Here is a 26216-nt window from a genome sequence, read left to right on the forward strand (position 1 = left end):
AATGGGGGCTCAGCTGGAGACATAGCCGCCTGTCATCGTTATCATCATCATTTAATATCTGCTAAGTGCCTCCGAGTGACTGCCCTGGACTTGGGAGTGCTTTGAGAGGACAAAGCCGAGAAGACGGAAGGAGTCTCCTGCCATGAGGACGCCTATATGCAAACCTCCACCTGCAAGTCAAATATCCCAAAGCCTCTCACGCAGGTGCATCCCGACAAACACATCCTCCGGAGTGCTTCTCGAACAGAAGTGCAGACCCAACGGCCAGGGGTTAAAACACAAGCTGCTGGGCTCCACCCCCGGGGGACGTGGGTGCTTCTGGTCAGGGGACCACATATGGAGAACCCGCGTCCTCGTCCACCCAGCGAGCTCTCAGATGGTCACACGTGTGCTCAAGTGCACGTACACGTTCAGACGTATGCGACCAGACACAAGGTCCTGCCACCCCTTTCTGCATCCTTGGGCTCCACTCTCCCCACTCATTCTCTGGGCCCCAGCCTCTCCAGGCTTCTTTCTTTCGACCCCGTGAGAGATGGGATCATGTTGAGCTTCTCATAGTTACAGCCCCACCTGAATGTCTGCCTCGTGCTAGATGCCCAGAAACATTTGTTAAATGAATAAATGAACCCGCCCCCACACGTGGGCAGCTCACATATACACACAGGTATTGACACGACAACACATTCACACGTGCTTTCATGCTGCCCTTAACATTCTGCGAAGAATAGAGTAGCGCACTGGGACACTGTTGGAGGTATGGAAGTTAATTCAGCTCTCCTGGAAAACCGTGCAGCATTTTGAATGGAAATGTAAATGAGCCTCCTTATTGAAATTTACCCTCAGAAGATCGTTGTTTCGGAATGAAGCAGGTGCAAAGAAATTCACAGCAGCAGTGTGTATAATAGCAAACTCTGGAAACCAACTACTCTTCCTTGGATGTCCACTGACAGGTTGACATATCTGTCCAATGGAATATCCTGCAATTGTTAAAGATGATAATACCCATGCCTTTGGGAAAGGTGCTTATCTCCTACTGTTGAGAAGATGAAATCAAGGTACAAAATAATCTATAAAATATGATCCTACTTGCATAAAATTGTAGCCCTCTCTATGGACACATGGAGTTGTAGCATTTTCCCCAAATGGTAATACTATTTACCTTTGGAGAGTCGGATTTTTTAATTTTTTTTTTCAACGTTTATTTATTTTTGGGACAGAGAGAGACAGAGCATGAATGGGGGAGGGGCAGAGAGAGAGGGAGACACAGAGTCGGAAACAGGCTCCAGGCTCTGAGCCATCAGCCCAGAGCCCGACGCAGGGCTCGAACTCACGGACCGCGAGATCGTGACCTGGCTGAAGTCGGACGCTTAACCGACTGCGCCACCCAGGCGCCCCGAGTCGGATTTTTTAAAAAAAATTTTTCTTAAGTTTTTTTATTTAAGAGAGAGAAAATGAGCAGGGAAGGGGCAGAGAGAGAGAGAGAGAGAGAATCCTAAGCATGCTCTGTGCTGTCAGCATAGAGCCCAATGTGGGGCTCAATCCCAAGAACTAGGAGATCATGATCTGATTGGAAATCGAGAGTCTGATGCTCAACCGACTGAGCCACCCAGGCACCCTTGGATGGTGGGATTTAAGGTGATTTTTACTTTCTTCTTTGCAATAGTACCTACTTCGTAATGTTGTTGAGAGATTAAATGAGGTAAATTGTGTGAGGATGTGGAGAGTTTATCACACGATGCTTGTCACAAATAAACAGTTCTCTTTACATTATTTTTATAGTTTCTAGGATCGTTTGGATTTTTAAAAACTCTCCTGTAGTGAGAGCTAAATTATAAGATAACAAAAACAACAAAGCTTTAAAAAACAGACCAGGTGGGGGGTGGGGGAGGGGGTCTGGCTGGCTCAGTCCGTTGAGCATCCAACTCTTGGTTTTGGCTCAGGTCATGATCTCATGGTTCATGGGTTCGAGCTCTGCATCTGGCTCCACACTGTTAGCCCAAAGCCTGCTTGGGATTCTCTGTCTCCCTCTCTCTGCCCTCCCCCACTAACATTCTCCCCCCCGCCCCCCCCCCCCGTCTCTCTCTGTCTCTCAAAATAAATAAATAAATAAACTTAAAAAAAATAGACCAGGGGCGCCTGGGTGGCGCAGTCGGTTAAGCGTCCGACTTCAGCCAGGTCACGATCTCGCGGTCCGTGAGTTCGAGCCCCGCGTCGGGCTCTGGGCTGATGGCTCGGAGCCTGGAGCCTGTTTCCGATTCTGTGTCTCCCTCTCTCTCTGCCCCTCCCCTGTTCATGCTCTGTCTCTCTCTGTCCCAAAAATAAATAAACGTTGAAAAAAAAAATTAAAAAAAAAAAAAGAAAATTCGGATTGTGGAAAATGTGGATCCTTCTCCATGACCTTCGCAATCCTTAAAGGCTTTTCTGATGAGATCAGGGGTGATATGGACAGGTACTACTTTTTATATTGTACCAGAATGTATCAACATTTGGGAGACGTTCATAACTCAGAACCAGTATTTTCCAAATGAGCAATGTATGATGTTATCCAATCAGGCATGGGTAAGAGACCCATTGAGAGTGCAACATAGACCAAGAGATTTTAAGATAACCAAGCACGAAACGTTCATTGACAGATTTCAGATTCCACATTGCAACTGACCTTTACAGAACTGCTACTTGTCAAGTTTGTGTCTCGTGTCACAGTAATCACGATCACTTGAAAGGGCTACTAAAATACTCTCACTTTTCAACTCCATATCTGTGTGAGCTCAGATTTTCTTCATATATTTCATCCCAAGTAATATATCACAAAAGATTGAATACTGAAGCAAGTATTAGAATCCAGCTAGATTTATTAAGCCAGATATTAAAGAGATTTGCAAAAGTGTAAAACACCTTTTCTTTCTTCCTTAAAAAATAGAGTTAGTTTAACAAAATGATTATTTATGTTAACATGTGATTAAATACTTAGCTACAAGTGCAATGACATAGGTACGGGGTCTGTATACTGAAAACTATAAAACCTAAATGAAAGAAGGCAACGAAAATCTAAAGAAATGGATGACATACCATGTTCATGGTGTGGAAGGCTCAATAGTTAACATGTTAATTCTCTTCAAATGGAGTACAGATTTACCACAATCCCAATAAATATTCCAACAGGATTCTCTGTAGATAGAAACCAGCTGGTTCTAAAACTTGTGTGGAAAAATAAGGAACTAGAATACCCAAAATAATTTTGAAGAAAAAAAAACAATTTGGAGGACTCACCCTACCCAACTTTAAGACATACTATAAAGCTCACAGGGTGGTGAACGAACAGACACATAGACCAATGGAATAACATAGCGTCTGGAAATACACCCACACAAATGTGCTCAATTGACTTTCTGACAAAACGAAAAGGGAACTGGATGGGAAAAGTGCAGTCTTCAACAAATGATGCTGTTACAACTGGACGTCCATTCACAAACAAATGAGCCTCAATCTAGACCACAACAGTATCCAAAAGTTAACTCAAAATGGGTCCTAGGTTCAAATAGAAAAGCATAAAACACCAAAATCCTTAAGAGAAAACATCAGAGAAAAATCTTTGAGGGCTTAGATTTGGCAAAGTGATCTTAGCACAATCCGAAAAGAAAAAAAATGATAAATCGGGATTCAGCAAACTAAAAACTTTTGCTCTATAAAAACACAATTCAGAAGATGAAGAGACAAGTCACGTAGGGAGAAAATATTTATAAATCACATACCCTACAAGGACTAGTATCTAAAATAGATAAGGAACTCTGAGAATTCAAAGGAAGAAACAAACAATCCAACAAAGAAAGAGGAAGAAGATCTGAACAGACAGATGCTTAACCAAAGAGGATCTTTGGTAACACGTAAAATAGATGCTCGCCATCGTTACTCATTAGGGAAATGCAAATTAAAATGAGATACACCTCCGCACCCATTAAAATGGCTACAATAGGGGCGCCTGGGTGGCTCAGTCGGTTGAGCATCCAACTTCGGCTCAGGTCATGATCTCGCGGTTGGTGAGTCCGAGGCCCGCGTCGGGCTCTGTGCTGATGGCTCAGATCCTGGAGCCTGCTTCAGACTCTGTGTCTCCCTTTCTCTCTGCCCCTCCCCCGCTTGCACTCTGTCTCTCTCTGTCTCTCAATAATAAATAAACATTTTAAAAAAATTTTAATGGCTACAATAAAAAAATATGGGAAATACCGATTCCTGGGAGGATGAAGAGCAAATGGAATTCATATTTTGCAGGTGGGAAGGCAGGCTGGTACAGGTCCTCTGAAAACAGCCTGGCGGTTTCTTATAAACATACGATCACCATATGACCCATAGTAATTTATCCTGGGGGAGTGAAAACTTAGGTTACGTGAAAATCTGTACACAATTATTAAAATCTATGCCCATCTTGGTTTCTGCCATGATCTTATCAGGAAGGAATGGCTTTGACTCAAAAGAGAATTTATAGGCCTTTGTGCGATGTTTATAATGGAGACAGGCCTGAACTGTGTCTGTTTATAGGGCTTTGAAAGCTGAAGAGAAGGGAGCGTGAGCCTGACCCAGGGAAGGGGGCGGGAGTCTTGAGAATAGAGGTACAGAGGTACAGAGAGGGGCAGATTTGTGAGCTACTGCCTGTACCTATAAAATCCTCTGAGGGGCGCCTAGGTCACACGAGGTCGGCCCGCCCAAGATCACACAGCTAAGTACGTGGCGTGGCTGGAGTTTGTACCCCCGGGTCCCTCGATTCCAACTTCTGTGCTTTTGCCACTAAACCACAGGGTAATCGGGCGGAATTCTAAGAAGATCCCCAGCCCCCTCCTTGTAGGAGAAATGAAGAACTTCTTTCGAGACTCGGGCCTTGGACAGGGGAGGCATCCTGTTATGTCCACATCTCAAGTCCCGCCGGCAGGAACTGAGCCATGGAGGACCAAAGACCGGGCCATACCCTCCCCTTCTCCAAGGACTCATCTAAGAAAATCTCTGGACAATCCAGGCTGCTTATCTGCAGAGAATGGTCCTCCGTGTTTGGAGTGGACCCGTTGTAAGACCCGTATGAGCTTGCTGCCTGGGCTGGGCAGCAGGTTTCCAAGGAACGGGAAGCCCGGGTCAGGGCAGAGGAGGTAGAGAATGAGCGGCATGAGACTCTTGGAGCCACCCACTCACACTGAGGAGCCATGGAGGCGTCCTGAGGTGACAGTTTATTGTGGCACGGGAGGGCCTCCCAGAAACCATCCACTTGGGACGTGGGTACAAGAGGAGTCAGGGGGCCACCTCCCTTTCATAGTTCCTAATTCATCATGCGTTTCTCTCAGGTTCTAGAAACTGCAGGAGCTAAGCCTCTGGTCATGTGACTGTCCGAGGGGTGTGCCCAGCCTTCTCCGTGGAGCTCTCCCGCCCTGCCCCTCCCACAGCAGGGGCCTGGTGGAGAATGGAAAGATATGGCGAGCCAGGCGGCCGAGCCTACAAGGTCACAGCTAGGGGAACCCTAGCCGACTTTGGAAAGCGGCTTCTAAAATCACACAGCTTGGATTCAGGTTCAGCGCCCCCACTCAGTAGCTGTGTAGTTTGGGGAAGCTTATTTGGCTTGCCTTGGCCTTTGCATCCTCATCCATAAAATAGGGATAATAACGATGCCTACCTCACGCTTACAGGAGAGAAGAGACGTCAGGGGCTGAGCACAGCATCTGGCGCAGAGCGAACATTCAGCAAGTGCTAGCGTTTAGCATCATTATCCTCTTGATTCTCATTACAAGGAGCTCTCCACATCTCCCAATGTCCCCCCATAGCACATGAGGACATCGGCTGAGCAATTCTAGGAAACAAAAGCCCTTGGGAATCTAACCAAACTCCAGAGGCAGCTGGATGGGCAGCGAGGCTGAGGCTGTAACTGGCTCTGTCCCCAAAGAGAGACTGTCCCACCCCCCGAGACACTCACTTGGCCCCGCCCTCCCTTTCCCAGGGGGAATTCAGCAGGCAATGGAGTTGACAAAGCCGGAGAGCCTGACTGGTACCCGCAGATGCCTGGGAACCAGGCACTGACCAGAGGACGATGTCACCAGCAACCTCCCCTACCTCCCCATCCGTACACACACGCACCATCTTCCTGGAAATTCTGGACCAATTTGCAAAGTCCCGTCACCCCCTTCCCTGATTTTTATGGCCTCTATAAATGTCCTGGACCTAAGGAACGTTTTTTCTTTTCCTTTCAAAAGAAAAGGCCTTTTCTCTACCTTATCTCTCCTCCAACACCCACATCCCTGTAACCCTACAAGTCGCTTCTGTCCTAGGAAGCCAGGCAGAGAAGGAAAAGGGTCTGGTTTCTAAGGCGAAATGAAAATAAATGGCTTACACTTGAACTCTCTGCCACAAGGCCTGGCTGTGACCCATGAACGTCTGGTGGGCGCAGACAGCTGGTTGTCCTCCAACATGAGGGCTTTGCTCTTGCCCGGGGACCGACCGAGGACTGCATATCCCTGTCCCCCTTCACCTGGGGGGTGCCTACATGTCTACACCCACAAAATGGGGGCGAAATTGACACACATCGCTGCTGGCCCAGAGCATCCTCTTCTCTCTCCTCTCTCCCGTGGCCAGAAGCAGGTGACAAAATCACGAGGTAGAAAGAATCTGAGCCCCTGAAAAATAATGCGGGAGGAAGCCACCCACCGATCAGACACCCTCCCTGGAAGCTTAGACCGATGAGAAATAACCTTTGGGTTAAGCCACTGAGGTTGTGGGGAGCTGTGGGATCTACGGGGGTAGCTGCGTTACCCCCACTGCTGGCACACTAAGCCTGGTGGCTGCCCCTCCCCCACGCCTTTTTGTCGGATGGAGCGAGAAAAAAATGGAAGGACGGACTTCCCCTCACGTTGGTATGAGAGAGTAAAGAAGACACATCTGGGGCACCTGGGTGGCTCAGTCGGTGAAGCGTCTAACTCTTGATTTCAGTTCAGATCATGTGCGATCAAGCTCCACGTCGGGCTCTGCATTGACAGCATGGAGCCTACTTGGGATTCTCTCTCCCTTCCCCGCCCCCCCCCCCCCCCCCCGCCACTCACCCACTCAGCTACTGGCCACTCATCAGCGGGACCACAATGACGGAGGTCAGTATATCAGATGCAGGAAAAGTAGGTGCACAGCTAGGAGGGATAGATCTTCCAGAAGCCAGTGGGACCAGCTATCTGAGTGTCTTGGAAATAGTGGAGTAGGCTTTGGGGCTTTCTGGTAAACATGCCTCTTGCTGGGCTGACAAAGGCAGAGGCAGAGAAAGAGGAAGAAGGGAAAAAGGAAAAAGGACGAGCACTGGTTTGTCCTTCGTCCATCCCATCTGCTTTTCTGTGAAGGTTTACCTACTTTTTAAGATTCATTTCAAACCTCACCTCCTCCGTGAAGCCCTCCCTGACCTCTCTAGGGGCAACTGGGAGCTTCCAAGCATGGCGTCCATGCTCATCCACCTTCCACCGGGTCACACCCAAGAGTTCCTGAGGACACTGTCATCATCTTTGTACTCCGGGGGCCTGGCGTGGGTACCCAGGACAGAGGAGGTGCTGATATGGTGGGGAGGTGGCCGGCTGGCTAAATATATATGCAGAATCCACAGCAGAGGAACCCAAACTAAGAACCCAAACTGAGGCTCCCTGGGCACTGGTTGGGGAATCTCAATTTTCTACGTAGGGGATCCCTAGAACATCCAATAAGACATTTTTCGGGTCACACAACTTTTATTGCTGAAAACCATTGCTGGGGATGCCGTGGACATGAACGTTGCCCTCCCGGACCCCCGGCCTCGATACCATGCAACCAGCCCCCTGGGGCTCTGCCCAGCCTTGCTCTTCCTGGGCGGTCTAGCCCCCGGACAGCCACCTGCGTGAGCTGGGCTGGGCTGCCCTGCTTGGACCCTGCCTCTGGGAGTCCTAGTATCACCAGGCGAGACCCAGGAAAGTGAGGAGAACTGGACGGGCCAGGAAAGGCTGAGGGAGGCCCAGACCTCGAGCTGACACGGAGGCCAGGCACACTGACAACTTACAGGAGCACAGCAACTCAGATCCTTCACGACGGCTATCTGGAGGGCCTGGGGACAGTGTCCACCCTCTCTCCACGGCAGCGTTCGTGTCCGTGCTGTTTCTGAAGCAGCTGAGAAACTGAAAGGCGGAGGGGCTGAGAGAAACTGGCAGGTCCGGGACAGCGCTGGGTATGAGAGGTGTCTGTCCACCCGGACTGTCCCCGGGCTCCGACGCCCACGGAGAAGCAGCAGCAGCCATGTCTTCACGCCCTGGGTGTAGCCCTTGGACGCAGCGACAGTCGTGGCTCTCTGTGATGGCCTGCCCGCCAGCCCACGCGAGGACGCTCTTCCCTAAGCGCCCCGAAGGGGCTCCTTCCTCGGGTCCCTGGATGTCAGGAACACTCAGCAAGACTCTGGAATGGTACAGCCCCCAAGAGTCTCTTGGAGTGTTTGGGGTGATGGATGTTAGCTCTTCAGGCTCCTGGAAGTTTTGGAGAATCTTTAAAAATACATCCAGTTCCATTTCTTGAATATAAAAATACAATAAAAATCTGCGCCAGTAGCCTGTGACCACACACGGCCAGCTGTCAGCCTGGGCAGCCACCGCTCAGTCAGCCCTCCACACCCAGGGCACCCGCAGGAGGCCTGAGAAAGGGCAGGATGCTTGTAATGCCGCGGGGGGGCACCTTCCCGCCGGGGACGGCCCCGGTACTCCGACGACACCCGCAATCCATCCCAGGACGGCGGCGATGCTGGTGGCTTCTCAGTCTGGGCTAGTCTCTGAGCCAGGGTCCGAGGAGCAGGAATTTCTGATGTGATCTTCTAGGCCCTTCCTCTGGGCGCTGTCTGAGCTCAACCTCCTCCATCCGTGACGGACGCCCTTACAGGAAGGTCCACAGCGCCCAAACTGTTATCTCCAGGTGCTTTCCAGCCTGGGGTTTGGAAAGGGCTGACAGCTCTCCTGGTTTCTGGAAAACCTTGGGAGAGCAACTACACACACACACACACACACACACACACACACACACGTGCACTTTCACAGAGGCAGTAGACAGCGGAGGTGGGAGTGACGCAGGTGCCTCGGAACCTTTGGCCCCGATGACACTGCAAATGGCCCAGTCACTTTGGCCAGAGTCTTTATGCAGCCAGGGCTGTGAGGTGGGACAGGACAGCTGCTTAGGATTTCCGGAAGCGCACCTCACTCTGAGGAAGAGAACAAGGGAGAAGAGGGTGAGGGTGGGCCAGGAATACAGAGGCCGAAGGTGGGGGTCCAGAGCCTAAAATCCAGTCCAGCTGTCACTGGGCACTGTTCCTCGGAGACAAGCAGCAACGAGGAACCATGGAAGCAGAGAGACCGACCGGACTGGATTTCCAGAGCGGCCCACCCAAGCTCTCTGTTCTGCCCTCGCTCTGGCAGAGGAAGGAGAGGGGAGCACGGAGCTCCTGCTTTACAGCCAAGACAGGAGGCTCAGGGAAGGTAGGGGCTGAGCAGGGGCAGCAGAGGAGGAGGTAAATCTCCCTCCTCCCCCATCTCCACGAGACTAACTTCCTGCCAAGGAGGGAGGCCGCCTGCACACGCCCCTCCAGCGGGCTGTGTGAACTCACACCTTGGCCATCCCGGGGGGGGGGGAGGATGGTGCTCCCGGGGCCGGCACCCAGCCTGGGCCCACCCCTTTTCAACCCTTCAGAGGAAAGAATCTGAGGGACAGAAACACGGGCAGCTGGGGTCGGCCTACCATTCGACTGCTGTCCTGCCCCAGTCTTCTGAACACCCCAAGCACAAGGGGGTGAGGGGAACTCTGCCGAGCCCCTGGGGAAAGCCCAGGCCCTCTTGCAGGCACCCCACCTTTGGGAGCTCCCAGCCTGCCCCGCGCAGCACCCCCTGCAGGCTCTCACCTCCATCTCGCTGTAGATCCAGGGGAGGACTTCTGTCACTTTGGTATACACACCGGGCTTGTTCCTCTGGCCACAGCCTGTGCCCCAGCTAGTGACTCCTGCCAGGTACCAGCGACTATTCTGCTCACAGACCAGGGGCCCCCCGCTGTCTCCCTACAGGGGGTGGGGGGGCGGGGAGGAGGGAGCACACATTATCAGCAGGGGACGGGAGGTGGTCCTTGAGCAAGCAACAGTGGGCACCAGATTCTCACTCCAAACCCAACACCCCAGCCTTCTCCCAGGCAGCCTCACCTGGCAGGAGTCTCTGCCTCCCCGAAGGTCCCCAGCACACATCATCCTTGGGGTAAGGTAACTGTCATAGACCAAGAAGTCATTGCATTTCTTAAAGTCAATGAGGTTGACCTGCACCTCCCGGAGGAAGGGGGATGTCTTCTCTTCAGTGGAGTCGAGGAAAGAGAAGATGGGAAGGAGTGAGACTTCCGGCAGCTTCCCGGCCTTCTAGCCGCTCACCCCACGACCCGGACTCCCAGCTTCCTGGAAGCGGAGGGCACCACTCCCACGGCTGGCCCCCCAGCACGTACGGACGCACACACACTCCCACACACATAACAGAGACATACACGTACGTACACGTTCAAACTCACAGCCCACGAGGCTGCCTGCACGCTGCACGGCGCCTTTCTGTACTCAAAGCGCCATCAGATCCACCATTTCATTTGGTTTTCAGGAACTAGGTGCCCGGAAGGGGCGCAACGAATCCGTTTACAGTTGGAGAAACTCGTGGCCGAAGTTGCGACGTGCCCACGGTCACACGGCTGGTCAGTTCTGGGGCCGAGATCAGGACCGGGCTGCTCCCGGGCCGGTCACCGCTCCGTCACACTGAGCAAGGGAACAGCGGCCCTGCCCCCGGCAGCTAGCCAGAGTCTAACAGTGAGGCCAGCCAGGCGCTCTCGGGCCAAACATAACCGATCTTTCGGAGCCGACATCGGACAAGGCCACTCCGTCCGTGATGGCGGGGAAGCCACCTTACTCTTGTTTGAGCATAAACGGAACTTAAGGGAGGTTACTGCGCAAACCACAAAAATACCAAATATCCCTTCTCCCAGCCAGTAGGAGTGGCTACCGTTTATTCACCCATCAGAGCTTTCGACTCAGTTTATTCTTAACTCCTAGAGGAGACTATTAAGATACCCAATCGTGGAATTACTCCTGCTTCCTGAAAGCATCCAGTCTGGACAAGTGCTCCGCTTCTCTGAACCTGCATCCCCAAACCACCCAGGTCCTATGATAAGTCCTGTCTAGCACTCTGTTAGTAAGACTTTCACGGTTCTCCGTGGTACACCTCCCCCCTCAGTGCAGTAAGCAAGGAACCCAAGGTGTTCTCAACTACGGAGGGTTTCCAGGTGGGCTTGGCTGGAGGGCACTGTCACACCAACCGCTTTGACATCCACGTGGGGATATACACCCCCACCTTGGGTTGGTTTACAGGCTTTTACTTTGGAACGTTCTGCGCAAAGCTGTTTAGGGGGACGCAGGCACCTGGTGTGGTCTGCAGCGATGGAAGGGTCTGAGCCACGAAGTCTACGTGGTCTGAACACAGGCAGCACAGTGTTGTCAGTCCTGGAAATAGTCTTTCTTTTCTCGTAAGGTATGTGAATGAAACACTGGTGCCTCCTCACCGGGAGGTGGCACCTAAGAGTTCGGAGGCAATAAATGTCCAGGCCCTCATGTACGGACCTGTGTACAAACACGTCTTGTGTCTACGTACAGGAGAGCTTTCTGAACTTCCGTAGCCGTATGCAAAAGTAGCTGAGGTTAGTTAAGCCTGTGTCAACAGCTGGGATTTTTTTCACTCGTACATTTGGGACTTCTCCTTTCGGTTGACTAACGCTGCCCGTGCCAAGACAACCTTTTTTTTCTTTTTTTCACTTTTAAAAAGAGGCAGGAGAACCGTGTTCTAGACTCAGTTCTGTCTGTTGGAAAGTACCGGGGTGACGGTGGGCAAGTGACTTAGCCCCGGAGGTCTTCGGTTTCCTCATGTGTAAGATGGGGAGATTGGGTCGAGGGTGGACTTCGCGAGATTAAAAGTTTCTGTTACGGGCTACCAGACAGTCCGCTATGTGTGGGAGTGAGGTGAACATGCAGACATCCACACCCAGGCCCATGAATCCCTAATGCCCAAACCCTCATCTAGATAGGCCCCGCTCTATATACCCCAACACATCACCTCCACCCACTCCATACAGATGCACACACACACACACACACACACACACACATGCACACACACACACACACACACCCCAGCATCTCTGGCCCCTCACCATCTGTCTCCTTGGTCTTGCCAAAGCCTGTGATCCAGCAGGTCTCATTGAGGCTGAAGGTCTGTCCATGCATAGGGAGGCAGGCAGGGTGGACACGAGCTGCAAGGAGACCTCAAGACATCAGTGCGGGGACAAGGCCGGAGATTTTGGTTGGGAGGGTAGCTCAAAGGGACGGGAGTCCCAGTGTCCTAGGACCCTCCTCCTTGCCCCCAGACTGGTTCTGAATCTTCTGGGCCCTTGAACTGACCAGGCAAGAAACTCAGTCACTTCATCTTGACCCTCCAGCCTGTAAAGGGTACTACCAGAGTCCCTCAAGCATTCTGATTTCAGTGGGTGCCCTGTGGACAGAAGCATAGGCCTTGGAAGCTCCCCTGTGCCAAGCCGATCCTGGGTGGCCACACATCTCTCCCTTCGTAGAGCGGTTTTCCTGGCTGAGCCTCCTCCGTGCCCATCCATCAGAGCAAAGAGCAGCCACAGGCTAAGTTCCAGGCATTCTCACCATGGCATCTCAGTGATGTGTCCCGCCTGGTCTGGGGAGAGCACCCACTGGTGGGTCAGGGCCTGAGGCACTCCCTCCAGGTCAGACAACCTCTCCAGGCGGGAAGAGCACAGCCCTAGAGGCACAGACCACAAAACCACTGCTCACTTGCTCCCATGCTCAGAAACATCTAGAAGGTGTTGTTGGAGATCACTTCACAAGCTCTCTCCGAGGACTGGCGTCCTTAGATAGACCAGGGCATGGACCACCAAACCCCAACTTGCAAGAGGAAATTCTCAGTGATAGAATGTTTGCAGTGTCCTCAATTGTTTGTTACGCTCACTGCAGCCTCCTGCATCTGGAACAGTGCCCGACACGTGCAATGTGCTCAACAAACAGAGCAAGGAAGAAAGGAAGGACAGACACAGAGGAAGGGAGGGCGGGAGTGAGAATCAATGCTAGATTCTTCCATAAAGTGGGCTTTAAGTTTTGGTGTCTAACACGTTCGTCTGCTGAAGAGTAAACAAACAAAAAATAAATGAGGGTTAAAAAAAAAAAGGCAGAGGGAGCGCCTGGGTGGCTCAGTCGGTTAAGCGTCTGACTTTGGCTCAGGTCATGATCTCGCGGCTGGTGAGTTCGAGCCCTGTGTCAGGCTCAGTGCTGACAGCTCAGTGCGGACAGACTCAACTTTGGATTCTGTGTCCGCCTCTCTCTCTGCTCCTCCCCCGCTCATGCTCTGTCCCTGTCTCTCTCTCTCAAAAATAAACATTAAAAAAAATTTAATAAAAAAAAAATAAATGAGGGAATGGCATCAATAATTAACCAAAAAAAGCAAAACCTCATTTCTTAAAATATGCTCATTTTTTAAGATGTAGGGTCTTAAAAACATGTCACACTGTTATACATCCCGCTCGTTTTTATGGGGGGATTGCATGTATCAGTGAGTTTTTGTAAGTTTTCACCGACAGTACCGTGACTTCAAGGTGCTAGGCCTGCCGAAGGAGTTGAAGAAAATCTGCCTGATTTCTAAACCCAAACTCAGGGCACATGGTCTGACCAGAGGACTACATAAATCTAAGCTGTGCTTCTCAGACTACACGTGTGCTTCCTGCCCAGGGGCCTATCGGAGTCTGGAGAGGGGCCTGCCACAGTCTGAAAAGCACGTGAGATATCGTAATACCTTTCATTTGGTTTTACAAATTACTTAATTTGATTTGGAATTCCAAGTAACATTTAAGGGGGGTTGGGGTGGTTGGAGATCTGGAAGCTTAGCCAAATGGAGTCTGGGTTCGGCAAGGTTGGAAAGGCCTATCCTGGTCCTGTAGACCTGACTGCCCCCCTTTTGGGTGGGCGTGAGGGGCAGGGCAGGGCGGGGGCAGAGGAATGCCCCCTCACCTCGCAGTCCCAGGCTCCACAAACAAGGCTGGAGGACAGGAAGAGGGCAGGGAGGGCTTGCCCGCTGGGTGGCTGGGTGGCTGGGTGGTGTGGCTCTGGACCGGCCCCACCCAACTGAGCTCTGCTGTGGTTTCCTCCTCCTCACCCCACTCTGATGAGCCAGTGTCTGAGTCATGACCGATACCACCTCTGTAATTAATGTGCCAAGAAAGACCAGCTCACGGGCTCAGAGCACGAGAAAGGCAGGACTAACCAGAGAGCCCTCGGAGGCTTCTGGAGAGCCTGATGCACTCAGCTATCCTTCAAGGAAGCCCCATCTGTGCCACCGTGGCTCCCCCAGCCGTCCTCATCATCACGTCATCGGCCTCTGGGGACTGTCTGTGTGGGTCACCCATTGTTCGATTTGAATAGAATTGAATTGCAACTGTGCAGCCTGTTACCTAGCAGCAGACACACAGTAAGTACTTGGTAAGTTTGCACAGGAGAGAGTGAATTAATGAATGAAGCCTCCTTTGATCTCCTGACAACTCCGAGCACGTCCTTCCTCTAGTCAACCCCGTGGCAATCCACTTTTGGAATGTGTTCTCCACGGCTGTCATAGCAATCGGCCAGCGGAGAGCCCAGGGCAAATGGCATCGCTGGGGAGGGGGACCCTCCTGGATCCAGTCCCGGAGCGGCCACTTACTACTTCATTGCCTTGGGTAATCTTCTCTCTGGAAAGTTCCATCTCCTCAAAGGTAAACCGAAGCTAGCAAGAGTACCTGCTCTACAGGACTGGCTGTGAAGAGTGTAGTGTTACCGCAGATGTAAAACGCCTACCACGGTGCCCAGCCCCTAGTAAGTGCTCAATAAAGACGCATGAAACAATTCGATCTATGTACTTGGATTGAGACCAGTATCCAAGCCTTGTCTCTGTCACTAGCTTGCGATGCGAGATGTGTCATTTGGGACAACCTTATTTCTAGCCTCTGGGCCTCAGTTTCCTCAATGGTAAAGTAGAGGTGTTGCAATAAATGACCCCTAAGAGCCTTTGACCGCCACCGTGCTGAGACTCGGGAACCCCAAGAGGGGTGCACGGAGGCCACAAGGCTGGGCCCTGAGGGTCGCCTGGAGGAGCCGGGGTGGGTGTGGCCGGTGTCGATCCACTCACCAGACAGGGTCAGGGGCTTGGAGAGCCGCATGAGGGCAATATCATAGTCGTCCTCCTCGTCCGTGTAGTTGCCATTGATGATGATCTGGGAGATGGAGGCCGCCGCAGGCAGCTGGAGCAGGTTGCTGGTACCCGCGTAGACCTTCCAGCCCTCCAGGATCTTCTCCCGCGTCCTGCAGGAGCCACAAGAGACCGTGGTCTGGTGGAGCCCAGTGGCAGCACCTGCTACACCCAGGGAGCCGCGGCCGTGGCTGCAGCTTACAGGCAGGAGGATGGACGAAATGACCTCTAAGGGGAGCCGTCTATCCCAGCCCAGGGCTCCAAAACAATCCCCTGCCTCCACAAGCCCCTCGTGAACCGGCCACTCTGCACCTCCCAGTAATAAAGAGAGGGCACGGGCACAACCTGTGAGCATCTACCCCCACCGCCTCCTCGTCATGCCACCAAGTTTCCTACAAGGTGGACAGGCCACACCTCGGCACAAATGGATCTGCCAGAGACTCACTCGCGACTGGGGAAGCCAGTGCCCGCCCCCCGCAAGGCCCTTTCCTGCTCACCGGCTCAAAGGGAGAAGCCTGGCTGGTGACGGTCAGAAGCTGACTGTTCCACCCTCCCTACGATCCCCATCCCTCACTTCCCGGATCTGCGTTCCCGATTCCTCGGGCTCCCCTCCTGTAAGTTCCTGCTGCAGAAAGCAGAGGCCTCTTCAGGGGCAGGTTCCGAAGCCCTTATGTAGGCCCGCCTCACCCTCCCTTCGGGGTCATCACGGTTCTTTTCTCATTCTGGGCCGAGCTCGGAACCAGAAGCCCCAACTCACACTCCCCAGGACCAAATCGCAACCTCAAACCACGGCCCCGGCCGCACCAGTGGCGCCTGCCCTCGGGGGCCGGGGCACAGCCCAAGCCCTCCTCTGCTGACCGACAAGTGAGTCTGCCATCGGGCCCTCCTGGTGATCCCCAACCCGGGAGGCAAGGCGTCAGCCCCTCCCCCCCCCCGGGTACTTACACAAAGAAGCAGTGAGCAGCGGTGAGCACCCACTGGGCGTCGATCAGCGTGCCCCCGCAGATGTGCGTGGTGCCATACTGCAGACTCACTTGCCAAGGCCACTTGCTCTCTGGGGCCAGCGCCCCTCCCACGATCCGCCCGGTCATGGCCCTCAGTCCACAGTCTGGGGAGAGGCAGAAGAGACAAACCGTGACCTCTGCTGTCCTCAGAGCCGCCACCGTGCTCCCTGGATCCAGGGCAGGCTCGGGCAGCCTCATCCTGAGGGCACCCACCCGCCCACGGACACTGCTTTGCTCACTTCATCTGATGTGGCTCGGCTGCTTCCTGCCAAAGCAGAGCAGTAGGTCAGACTTCTGGGATCACCCAGCACGAAGTTGCATCCTAGGCAGGTTCCTCTTTCCTGCCACTCATTCCTTCTCTCCTTGGCAAAGGCTTACTAAGTGCCTGAAGCTTTAGGCACCGTGCCAAGCATCGAGGTGGTGACGGTGAACCCCAAAGCTGCTATCAGGAGGTCGGGGAAGCAGACCAAGTCTGACATGACCCTGAATTGATGGGGATGGTGACAGGGACCTCTATCATTTGCAGACAAAGGAGACATGAACTTTCCCTGATGTGCGGGTGGGTCTGTGCCCACATGGCTCCCCAGTGGGTCATTCAGGGCTACTGGGGACCCTGTATGGATCCCAAGGGAACATTTCCAGAAGGAGTGAATCGTGCCCCCAAAATTGTGGACAAGGAGGGCAGTCCCCAAGTGTGTTCAGACACGTGTCCTTTTTTCTTCGAAAGGGGACAGAGTGAAGGACCAGCAGCGATCGGAGGGGGTGGGCACTCCGTCTGTAGTCCCCGTGCCTGCCTGCCCCGGGGAGCATCCCTATCTGGTCATTACAGAGAACACAGCACTTGTGGGCTGATTCATGGCTTGGGGTTTGGGGTCAGACCCGAGGTTGGATACTGACTCCCCACCTACCAGCGGTCTGCATTAAGCAAGGCAAACATTTCGGCCTCTTATCAATGAGCGGACAGTAATGGCATCTGCCCCGTGAGAATCCCATGCAATCGTGTTTATCAAGAGCCCGGTGCCTTATGGCACAGAAGGTACTCAGTAAATGTTGGCCCTAGATCTAGTTCCTCGTCTACTGATATGGGAGCTTTAAGCTGGTCCAGACTGGCTCTCCCAGTCCTTCCCACCACCCAGAATCCATGAGATTTGAATGGCTTCCCTTGTATGAACAAGGTTGCTGAGCTGGGCAGAGTCAGGAGAAGGGCAAATGCTACCCTGAGACTGTCTCAGTGCCTTACGGGGCCCCCAGCCCTGAAGCAGTCCTGCTAGTTAAGACCATCTTCCTGGCTTGGACCCCCAGGGCTGACCATCGCCCCCAGAGAGGTCCCACCCCTCTGCTCCCTGACTCCCACCCCACACAGGCCACAGTCCAGGAGGAAGAGCATCTTCTTACGGGAACACTGGAGAGAGACATACTGCTGGGAAGGGCATTCAGACCTGCAGGAAGAGACGCAGAAGATGTGAAAAGGGCACATTAAACACCTCCTCCAGGAAGCCTTCCCTGGTTGACTCTAAGTTCCTATCCCGTCTCCTTTGCATCGGATAGAGATTCTGATGTCCCTCCCAGAGAGACAGATCTTTCTAGTGCTTTCTCCAGGAATGGGGATGGCTCAGTGCAAACCATCCCCACTCTTGTCCCCACCCCCACCCCCTGTTTTCTTATGGTAGATGGCACACATTTGCATAGATCCATGTCCTCTGAACTCATGACTTCATTGTCCCAGCATCTTTCCACAGCTGAACAGGTGGCCTGACCCTCCTCTGACAGTTCCTCAATGCTCTGCCGGCCCCGCAGCACGCAAAACACCTACACAAAGCAGGCATCCAGGGTACGGCTGATTCACTTCCCTTCCTCCCCCCCCTCCCCCCCCCCGCCCTCCCCATCCCTTTTGCTCTGGAAGTCTTGTTTCTTCTTTCCCCTCCCCAGGGTAAACACTGCTAGCTGCTGGAGCCTCCCCTTGAGTGGGGAGTGGGGTTGCGACAAGGGCGGGGCCACAGTGCAAAGATGACAGAGGGCAAGGCCCAGGAGGGGGCCAGTGCTTGGCAGTGGGGCCTCCCTGTCCCTGACCACAGGCACCTGGCACTCCTGCTCCTGCTCCCTACCCTGCACCTGCTCACCCCCGTGACGTTTCTCCCCCCCCCCCCCCCCGCCCACCCCAAGCCCCCTCCCTGCAGCAGCTTCCAGCTCAAACACCTGGCTGCCTGGTGGCCCCAGGGTTCACTCGCGGTCTCCGGCAACCGGATAAACTCTGTGCCACCCCTGACCTTGAGGTGCTCTCGGCACCGAGCTTCAATCAGAACTTTCAAGTCGGGAGACAGGTGGCAACTGAGGACTGTTTCTGGGATGCTCCTGACATTCGCGATGGGTTCCCGGAGGCTGGGTCCCAGAAAGGCCAAAGGAGAGGGGGTCCCCGACTCAAAGCGCTCCACCGTTTCCCTGCGCACAGGCGGGCAGCCTGGCCTGCCCCACCGCACCTGTAGAGGCTTTCCTGGAGGGTAGAGTTGTATTTGGAGATTGAGAGGCTGCTGGTGAGATCCCCGTGGGCCACCTCGGTTGTCCGGTAAGCACTGTAAGGGAGGGGACGGAAAGAAGAATGAGCCCCCCTTGAGACAGACCGCACCCTTCCCGGTCCCCGGGCATGTGTTAGAGTCCTGCTGGGAGAGGCCAGAGGCGGCTAAGGCCCAATAGTCCCCACTATTGGGCCACCACTGTCCACTAGCCCTGTGCACCAGCCCAGTGGTTTTCAAAGTGTGGTCCCATCCCGGACAGCAGCATCAGCACCGCCTAGGAACTTGTTAGAAATGCAAATTCCTGGGTCCTCTGAACCCTAGACCTACCAAACCAGGAACTCTGGCCCCGTGTTTTTAACAGGCTCTCCGGGTGATTTTGGTGCACATGCAAGTTCGAGAAACACTGACCTGGCCCTTCTCTAGCCAAACTGTGATCCACAGGCCAGCAGCAACCATACCCCGGACCTGCTGGGCCAGACTCTGCATTTTAAAGATCCCCACGTCATGGGTTTGTACATTAAAGTCTGAGAACCTTGTAGTCGCTTACCAGATCTCAGACCACAGTGTCTATAGGAATCACCTCGGGGCATTTATGAAGCAGGTTCTAAACCCCAATCCACAGATTCTGATTTTGGGGTGCATTTTAACAAGCACCCCAGGCGATTCGGATGAGGGGAATGCATGGATCACTATCGGTGTGGCACTTCTGTGCACTTCTAGAACACGATACCCCTTGTACGAGAGTGGGCCTTAGTGCGTGCCATTCCTCTCCCTGGGGGCTCCTCCGTTCCCTGCTCTCTGCCAGGTGCACCCTCTCCTTTGCCCTTATCATTACACGTCACATCGTATCTTGGTTATTCGTTCGAGCCTCTCTTGCCCACACCATACCAGAGATTCTCTAAGGGCAGGGATCTTGTCTGGGGGCCACACGGTCTCTGGCATATATTAAATCTCAATTACATTCTTTGAATAAACGCCACTATCTACTGAAGCCCCAGGGAGGCTCAGATTTGCATAAGGCCTCACAACCCCATGATGAAAGATGTGTACTATCTTCCAGCCGGATCCCTTGGGTCCCTCTCTGACGATCAGAACTCTGAGGCTGAAGTGAGGGCAGAGAACAGGTTCTAAGCCCCAGCCTCCGAGCCCCGCTTCTCAAGGTGCTTTTCTACAGAGAGTCCTCAGCGACATCCTAAACCCTTCTCCCCACGACCTCACACACCCTGGTGAACCCCCCAAAGCGCAGACCAGCAGGGAGGACGGAGTTGGCTCTGTGGCCTGCAAATAAGGGAAGGATGGGGAACCCCTTCAAGCAGGAAGGCTGTCCTAACCCTACTCCCCGCCCCACCCACTAACATCAGCTTTGGTTGGAAATCTTGAGAGCCAAAGATTCTAAGACTTTACCTGGCCACACCTGCCCGTCTCCTTCCCCCCCCCCTTTTTTTTTTAATTTTTTTTTTAATGTTTATTTATTTTGGGGACAGAGAGAGACAGAGCATGAACGGGGGAGGGGCAGAGAGAGAGGGAGACACAGAATCGGAAGCAGGCTCCAGGCTCTGAGCCATCAGCCCAGAGCCTGACGCGGGGCTCGAACTCACGGACCGCAAGATCGTGACCTGAGCTGAAGTCGGACGCTTAACCGACTGAGCCACCCAGGTGCCCCTCCTTCCCCCTTTGATGAGTTCCAGCTCAAGCCACAACTGCTGTAGCTCAGAGCCCCAGCCCCTAATTCCCAGCCGTGAGGAGAAGACAAGACAGGCCCCAAAGCCCATCCCCCTCACAGGGCCACCGCCACCATTAAATGCGATCACTGGACACAAGGCCACTTCGATGCAGAGAACCGGGCAGGAGTGACCTCCTCCGGCAGATCTACAAATAATTACTTTGGCCTCGTGGGAACAACTTACCCCCAGGCTTGGGCTCCCGAGGCCACTGTCTCTGCCTAACTCAAGAGTGTCCTGAGCTAGTGCTCTCATCCCTGGTCCTCGAGGATCTTTTTTATCTTCTTTTTTTAATGTTTATTTACTTATCTATTTAGAGAGAGAGCAGGTACAAGCTAGTGGGGGAGGGGCAGAGCAAGGGACAGAATCCCAAGCAGGCCCCGCGCTGTCAGCACAGGGCCCCACACGGGGCTCGAACTCACAAACCGCGAGATCGGGACCCGAGCCAAAATCAAGAACAGGACGCTTGGCGGACTGAGCCACCCAGGTGCCCTTTCAAGGTGCCCACAATGAGCCTGAGAGGCCCCTGCAAAGAGCCCGAGGCATCCCCGAAGCTGGGACCCTGGGGAGAGGTTTACCTCATGAAACCCAGCTGCTGGCACGTCTTCTCTGAGTAGGAGTCGTTCCAGCTGTCACTGCAGATGGGAAGCCACTGATGGGAGGATCCAGAGTAGACTTTAAGCAGAGACTTGTTCCAATCAAACCTCACTGCCAGGCAAGAAAAGGGCAGAGCGGGCTTTCAGCACCCAGGAAGCTCCAAAGTCTTGAGGAATGTCCTGAGTGAGGCTCTGAGATGCTCCTGTCCTAAGGCTCCTCGCTGGGGCCTGGGGAACGTCCGGGAGCCAGATCCGGGAGGTAATGATCACTGGCCAGGGCTCAGAAGCCCCAGACACTCAGTAGAGGCAGAGCCAAGGCAGGGGCTGGGGCAGGGCAGACAGCCCTCCATGCCACAGGACCCAGGGGACCTCTGCTGGGAAAACGGGGTGAGCAACGCCAGGAGGCAGCACCCCAAGAGGGCAGTGACATGCCCGAACGAGAGAGTGACAAGGGGAATAGGGTCTGTGATCCGACTGCGTGTTCAGTCACAGAGAGACGTGCTTATGGGCAATGATACGCGTAAACACACAGGCGATATGCACCCACAGACACCTGCATCGGGGCTAGACATAGACAACGGGGCTATACATAGACACCTGCATCGGGGCTATACATATACATAGAAAGCACTGAGGATCAGGGCTCAAAGAGACCTTTGTGCTCATCTAGGCCAGCTGTTGACAAACTGACTTTATGAAACCACAGGGGGTGCCGAGTCAGGGGTCACCTGCTGGGCAAAGAGCAGGGGCATGTGGACGGGGCTCTGGACCCCACACCTGCCTCCGGCCAGAGCAGCTTCATTTTGTCTGCTACTCGGGAGTAGACAGATTCTGAGAACTACTAATCTCGTCCATTTCACAAATTAAGAAACTGAAGCCCAGAGAAGGTAAGTGACTTGCCTAAGTCACACAGCACCCCAAGCCAGGTTTCAGACCCAAGGCTACTGTGACCAGAGCCCAGGTCCTCCGGCTCTCTGTCCACTGCCCCCTATTCAAGCTCATGGGCGGTTTGCAGTGTGCACTCACACCCTCTCACACACGCACCCGTGCCCAGCGTCCTTACCACAGCCCAGCTCATCACTTCTCAGCTTACAGTCCACGACCCCATCACAGCGCACGGCATGTATGGGGCAGCTCTCCACTGGCTCCTTGTACTTGATTCCTGTGTGGCCCCGCCAGAAGTAGACTGGAAAACAGTGAAGCAGACAGCCGGGTCACTGCCAGCCCCCGGGAGACCAGACGCTAAGCAGCCCGAGGCCCTGGGGGTTCTGAGACACCGACCTGCAATCCCTCTTGGACTCTGGGGCTCTCTTCCCCCATCTGTATGGAGAGAAAGGCTGCTCAGGAATGCTCCAGAATGCTCTGGAAAGCTCCTGCAAGCAGGGTAGCACCAGGCAGACTCAAGCAGCCACCCAGAGAGAGAGAGAGAGAGAGAAAGAAAGAGGGAGGGACAAAGAGAGAGACAGAGAGGGAGATGGAGGCGTGGAGGCGGGTGCTGCTTTGGAAGCTTCCATGCCCTACATGGGCCAGAGCGGTGACCAGAGAAAGCCCTCCTCCAGCATCCCAGAGCCCCCCTCTCAGAGCCCTTCTGGCATCCATTCATCTCTGCTCTGTGGGTCATGGCAGAGACATTTCTGTCTCCACAGTCCCCACACGCAAGCACTAGCCATCCTGTCTTCTCCGAGGCCATTCCTTAGTCCCAGAAACTCCTGGATTTTCTTCCTTCTCTTTCTCCCCTAAACAAGGGATGTGTCCTTTACTAAGTTCTTGCCCCGTTACTTGTCTTTATGCCTTTAAATGTCTTTCCATTCAAAGAAAAATTCTAGGTGGCTGATTCCCAAATGCACAAGCTTCACAAACCATGTGTGAAAGTCAGCCTCGTGACTCCCTCTGTCTCAAACACCAACCTCTTCTCAAACTGGGAGTCCCATCCCTCCTGCCTGGAGACAGCCTCCCTCGAGTGCCCAAGAAACCCGAGTTCTAGCTCCTCACCCTGCCCCTCGTCTTCAATCTGCTCCTCAGCCTGACCCCCTGCTTCCCCCACTGACCCTACCACGCGCTCAGTTACCCAAGGTGAAGGTCACCCTTGTGTGTCTGCTCCTTCCAGACCCCGGCACCAATGCCACCTAATGTTTTGGACTTGCCCTTCCTCTCTGTGCCCTGGTCTTCCCCCTCCCACGCCCTGGGCACTGAGGCTCCCGGGAACCCGGGTCAGTCCCCCTCTGAATGGAGGGGCCACCTTGACAGTCAGGGGACTTCAAGAAACGTTGTGAAACCACACCATGACTATAAGACTATCCGGCGGGGGGGGGCCCTTGGATGCCATCTCATCCCTTCAGGGGTCATTCCCCTCTCAGAGGATGGCCGGGGGGTTCCCCGGAGCACTGCCCTGTGTGGGAGGGACAGCAAGTCCTGGCTGGAGGTTCACATGGACACCATGTGGCAGGCACCGGGCTGAGACCTTTATGTGAGTCGTGACAGTGACGCCGCCACCTTGTCAAGCATGTGGGGACACTGAGGCTTGAAGTTAATCCATTTGCTGTGGTCGCACAGCTGGTAAGTGGCAGAGCCCGGATGTTATGGTGGGCGGGGGGGGGGCGGGGCATGCCCTTAACCAACACACTAGCTCCCCCTGCGTCATCTCCTTCCTGGAGCAGCCTGGCCAGCCCGTGTTTCCGTGCAGTGGTCCAGCCGGCTCCTCACCACATGTGCTGCCTCTTTAACAGAAGCCTAACCCCCGGCCTGGCATTTCAAGCTCTCTACAGTGGGGCCCAGCCATACCCAGACGGCCCCCACGGCCCCAAATAGTATTTTTCCCTCTCTGGCTAAGTGGGTCCCTTCCCTCTCCCCACGCCGACCTTGCCCACCTGCCCCCTATGTTTCCTGCAGCTGCTTATCCTGCTCAGATCCCCTGTCAACGTGCCCTCCCATCTTCCAGGCCGTCACCTGACCCTTCGTGAGCTGGCCTCTACCGTCCCAGCCCACGCAGCTGTCACCTGTTCCTGACGGTCACATGTGACCTTAATTTTCCAGCTATGTCCCTCAGAAGACTGTGATCGCCCTGAGGACAGTGTAGCCTGATGTGTGCTCCCTCCTAAGGTCCCACGCTGTGCTGGGCCCACGGTGGGCTCCCCAGCAGAGAGCCCCAGACCCTGTCCTGGGTATCTTTTCTAAAGTACATGTGTGGGGTATTTTGGGGGGTGGGGAGGTTAAGGAAGCCTAAGCCCCTGAGCACTTTATCTCATTGTCTGAAAATGCCTGACTTTCTCTACTCTGTTTTGTTTTGTTTGTTTGTTTTTTTAGTTTTTAAAAAAGTAATGAGCACGTTTAGGTTTCGTGCCCTCATCTTATTTATTCCCTATAACCCAGTGAAGTCTTTATGAGCGTGGACAGGGCACAGAGGAAGTCAAACGAACTGAATGAATTTAACCCCATCCGAAGATGCAGAAGCTGAGCTCAGAGTGGTTCACTCTCCCGGGCAAGATGCCCAGGAAGTAGCACAGACGAAGCCCGAGCCCGGTTCCCCTTCACCCCGTGTCCTCAAAGGGGCCTGCAGGCCCTGTGGTCCAAGGCCATTTGCAGGAGTGTCTCCAGGGGGCACAGGAGCCAGCGAGTGTGCGTTCCCCACTCAGGACTCCCCACGCCGCACCCCCATCCGGGGACCCCACTCCAGCCTGCCATGACCAGAGCCCGCCCCTGCTCCCTCCGTGAAACTCACAGAGGATGATGAGCGACACCACGAGGGCGATGAGGAGGAGGATACATCCGATGAGTGGCAGCCGCTTCTGGCCCTCCTGCCAGGTGAACTTGGGCAAGCTGACACCTAGGGACAGGGCAGGAGCAGGGGAGGGTAAGGCTGTTGAGAGGGGTCCGGTGGAGCGGAGGAGGGAGGAGGAAGCAGGCTGGCCTGGGAGGGCCCCATTAGGACCCCTGCACTCCAGAATGTGACGCCACCTCACCGGTACCTGCAGCTCCCTTTCACTGAGCACCTACTACGGGCCAGCCAGGCATTTGCAAGCGTTCTCTCATGTAATTCTCAAGGCTCCCGTGTGAGCTGCGCGTTACCAGGCTCATTTTAGAGGCGGGGAAACTGGGGTTCACAAAAAGGTAAAGAACTTGCTCAAGGTTACTTGGCTAGTGAATGGCAGAGCAGGGATTCAAATGAAGTGTGTCTGATTCCAGAGGCCACGACCCGAGGGTCCCTCACCAGCCCTTGAGGAGGGCAAGACTGTGAAAGGGACCCCAAATAGGGACAATTCTCCGGGCCAGTCTGTATTGTGGTGGTGGGGACAGGCCGAAGTCTAGGATAGGAGGAGGGCAGCGTAAGGATGGGCAGGAACACTGTTCTGTTAGGGGCAGAGCCAGCCCCAAGGCCCATCTGGCCGCTGTGACTTCCATCCAGCACCTGAACCACAGAAGCCAGTTTGGAGAGTTGGGGTGTGAGAGCGCCTACCTGGTCAGAATCTCTCCCTTTCCTCCTCTACCACAGATGGACCCGTGATCAGGACCCTGCTCTAGGGCAGACCCTGGCCTCCCGGCAGACCCACGGGGCAGCCTGAGGAAAGAACCCCAGTCTCTAACCGGGCTCTCTAACCCCAGCTCTCCAAATCTGTCCTCTGACCCAGGCTGCCCGGCCCCCAAAGTTACAGCTGCTTCGTTGGACCTGGTTTCTTCTCCCCTACCCCGCTGGCCACAATTTTCCACGGTCTCGGGCTTGCATGGGATGGCTCCTTTCGGCCCCTACCTCCCCGGGCCGCCCCTGCCCACGTCTGACTGTTCCCCCCTCCTCCCCACCCACCGACTCCTTCCCTGTGCTCTTGCCTTCCCCGCAGCGTCCCCCTTACCTGGGCTCTCCCTGGTGGCTGGGGCCGACCTGGCAGGAGATGCCCGGATGGGCACGGCCCCCACTGGTGTTGCTCTAACAAGGTACACTCTCGTCGGAGAGGAGGCCGTGGAGGCTGACCTGGCGGACAATGACCTGCCGGATGCTGACCTGGAAGGGGATGCCCGGGCTGGAGACGTCCGTGCGGGGGAAGCATTCTGAAACCAGAATGAAGGGCATCCCTCA

The 26216-nt window shown here is 54.2% G+C and overlaps 1 protein-coding gene across 2 annotated transcripts in view; it reads right to left on the reverse strand.

Annotated features, from left to right (window-relative positions):
- Positions 1 to 7710: 7710 nt before the first annotated feature.
- TMPRSS13 (transmembrane serine protease 13) overlaps positions 7711 to 26216 on the reverse strand; it is a 29050-nt gene continuing 10544 nt past the window's right edge. The window contains exons 2-14 of one of the 2 annotated variants that reach the window (XM_047877101.1): positions 25993 to 26188; positions 24867 to 24971; positions 22430 to 22468; positions 22212 to 22334; positions 21131 to 21260; positions 18796 to 18888; positions 17714 to 17757; positions 16260 to 16422; positions 15255 to 15427; positions 12232 to 12330; positions 10199 to 10341; positions 9908 to 10060; positions 7711 to 9214 (exon numbers count right to left, since the gene is read on the reverse strand). In XM_047877101.1, coding sequence (XP_047733057.1) covers positions 9188 to 9214; positions 9908 to 10060; positions 10199 to 10341; positions 12232 to 12330; positions 15255 to 15427; positions 16260 to 16422; positions 17714 to 17757; positions 18796 to 18888; positions 21131 to 21260; positions 22212 to 22334; positions 22430 to 22468; positions 24867 to 24971; positions 25993 to 26188 — 1488 coding nt within the window. In that variant the 3' untranslated portion in view covers positions 7711 to 9187. The remainder of the gene's footprint in view (positions 9215 to 9907; positions 10061 to 10198; positions 10342 to 12231; positions 12331 to 15254; positions 15428 to 16259; positions 16423 to 17713; positions 17758 to 18795; positions 18889 to 21130; positions 21261 to 22211; positions 22335 to 22429; positions 22469 to 24866; positions 24972 to 25992; positions 26189 to 26216) is intronic. The other variant, XM_047877102.1, reaches the window with a different exon arrangement.

This window comes from Prionailurus viverrinus, chromosome D1 (genome assembly GCF_022837055.1).
Source record: "Prionailurus viverrinus isolate Anna chromosome D1, UM_Priviv_1.0, whole genome shotgun sequence".
Lineage (NCBI taxonomy): Eukaryota > Metazoa > Chordata > Mammalia > Carnivora > Felidae > Prionailurus > Prionailurus viverrinus.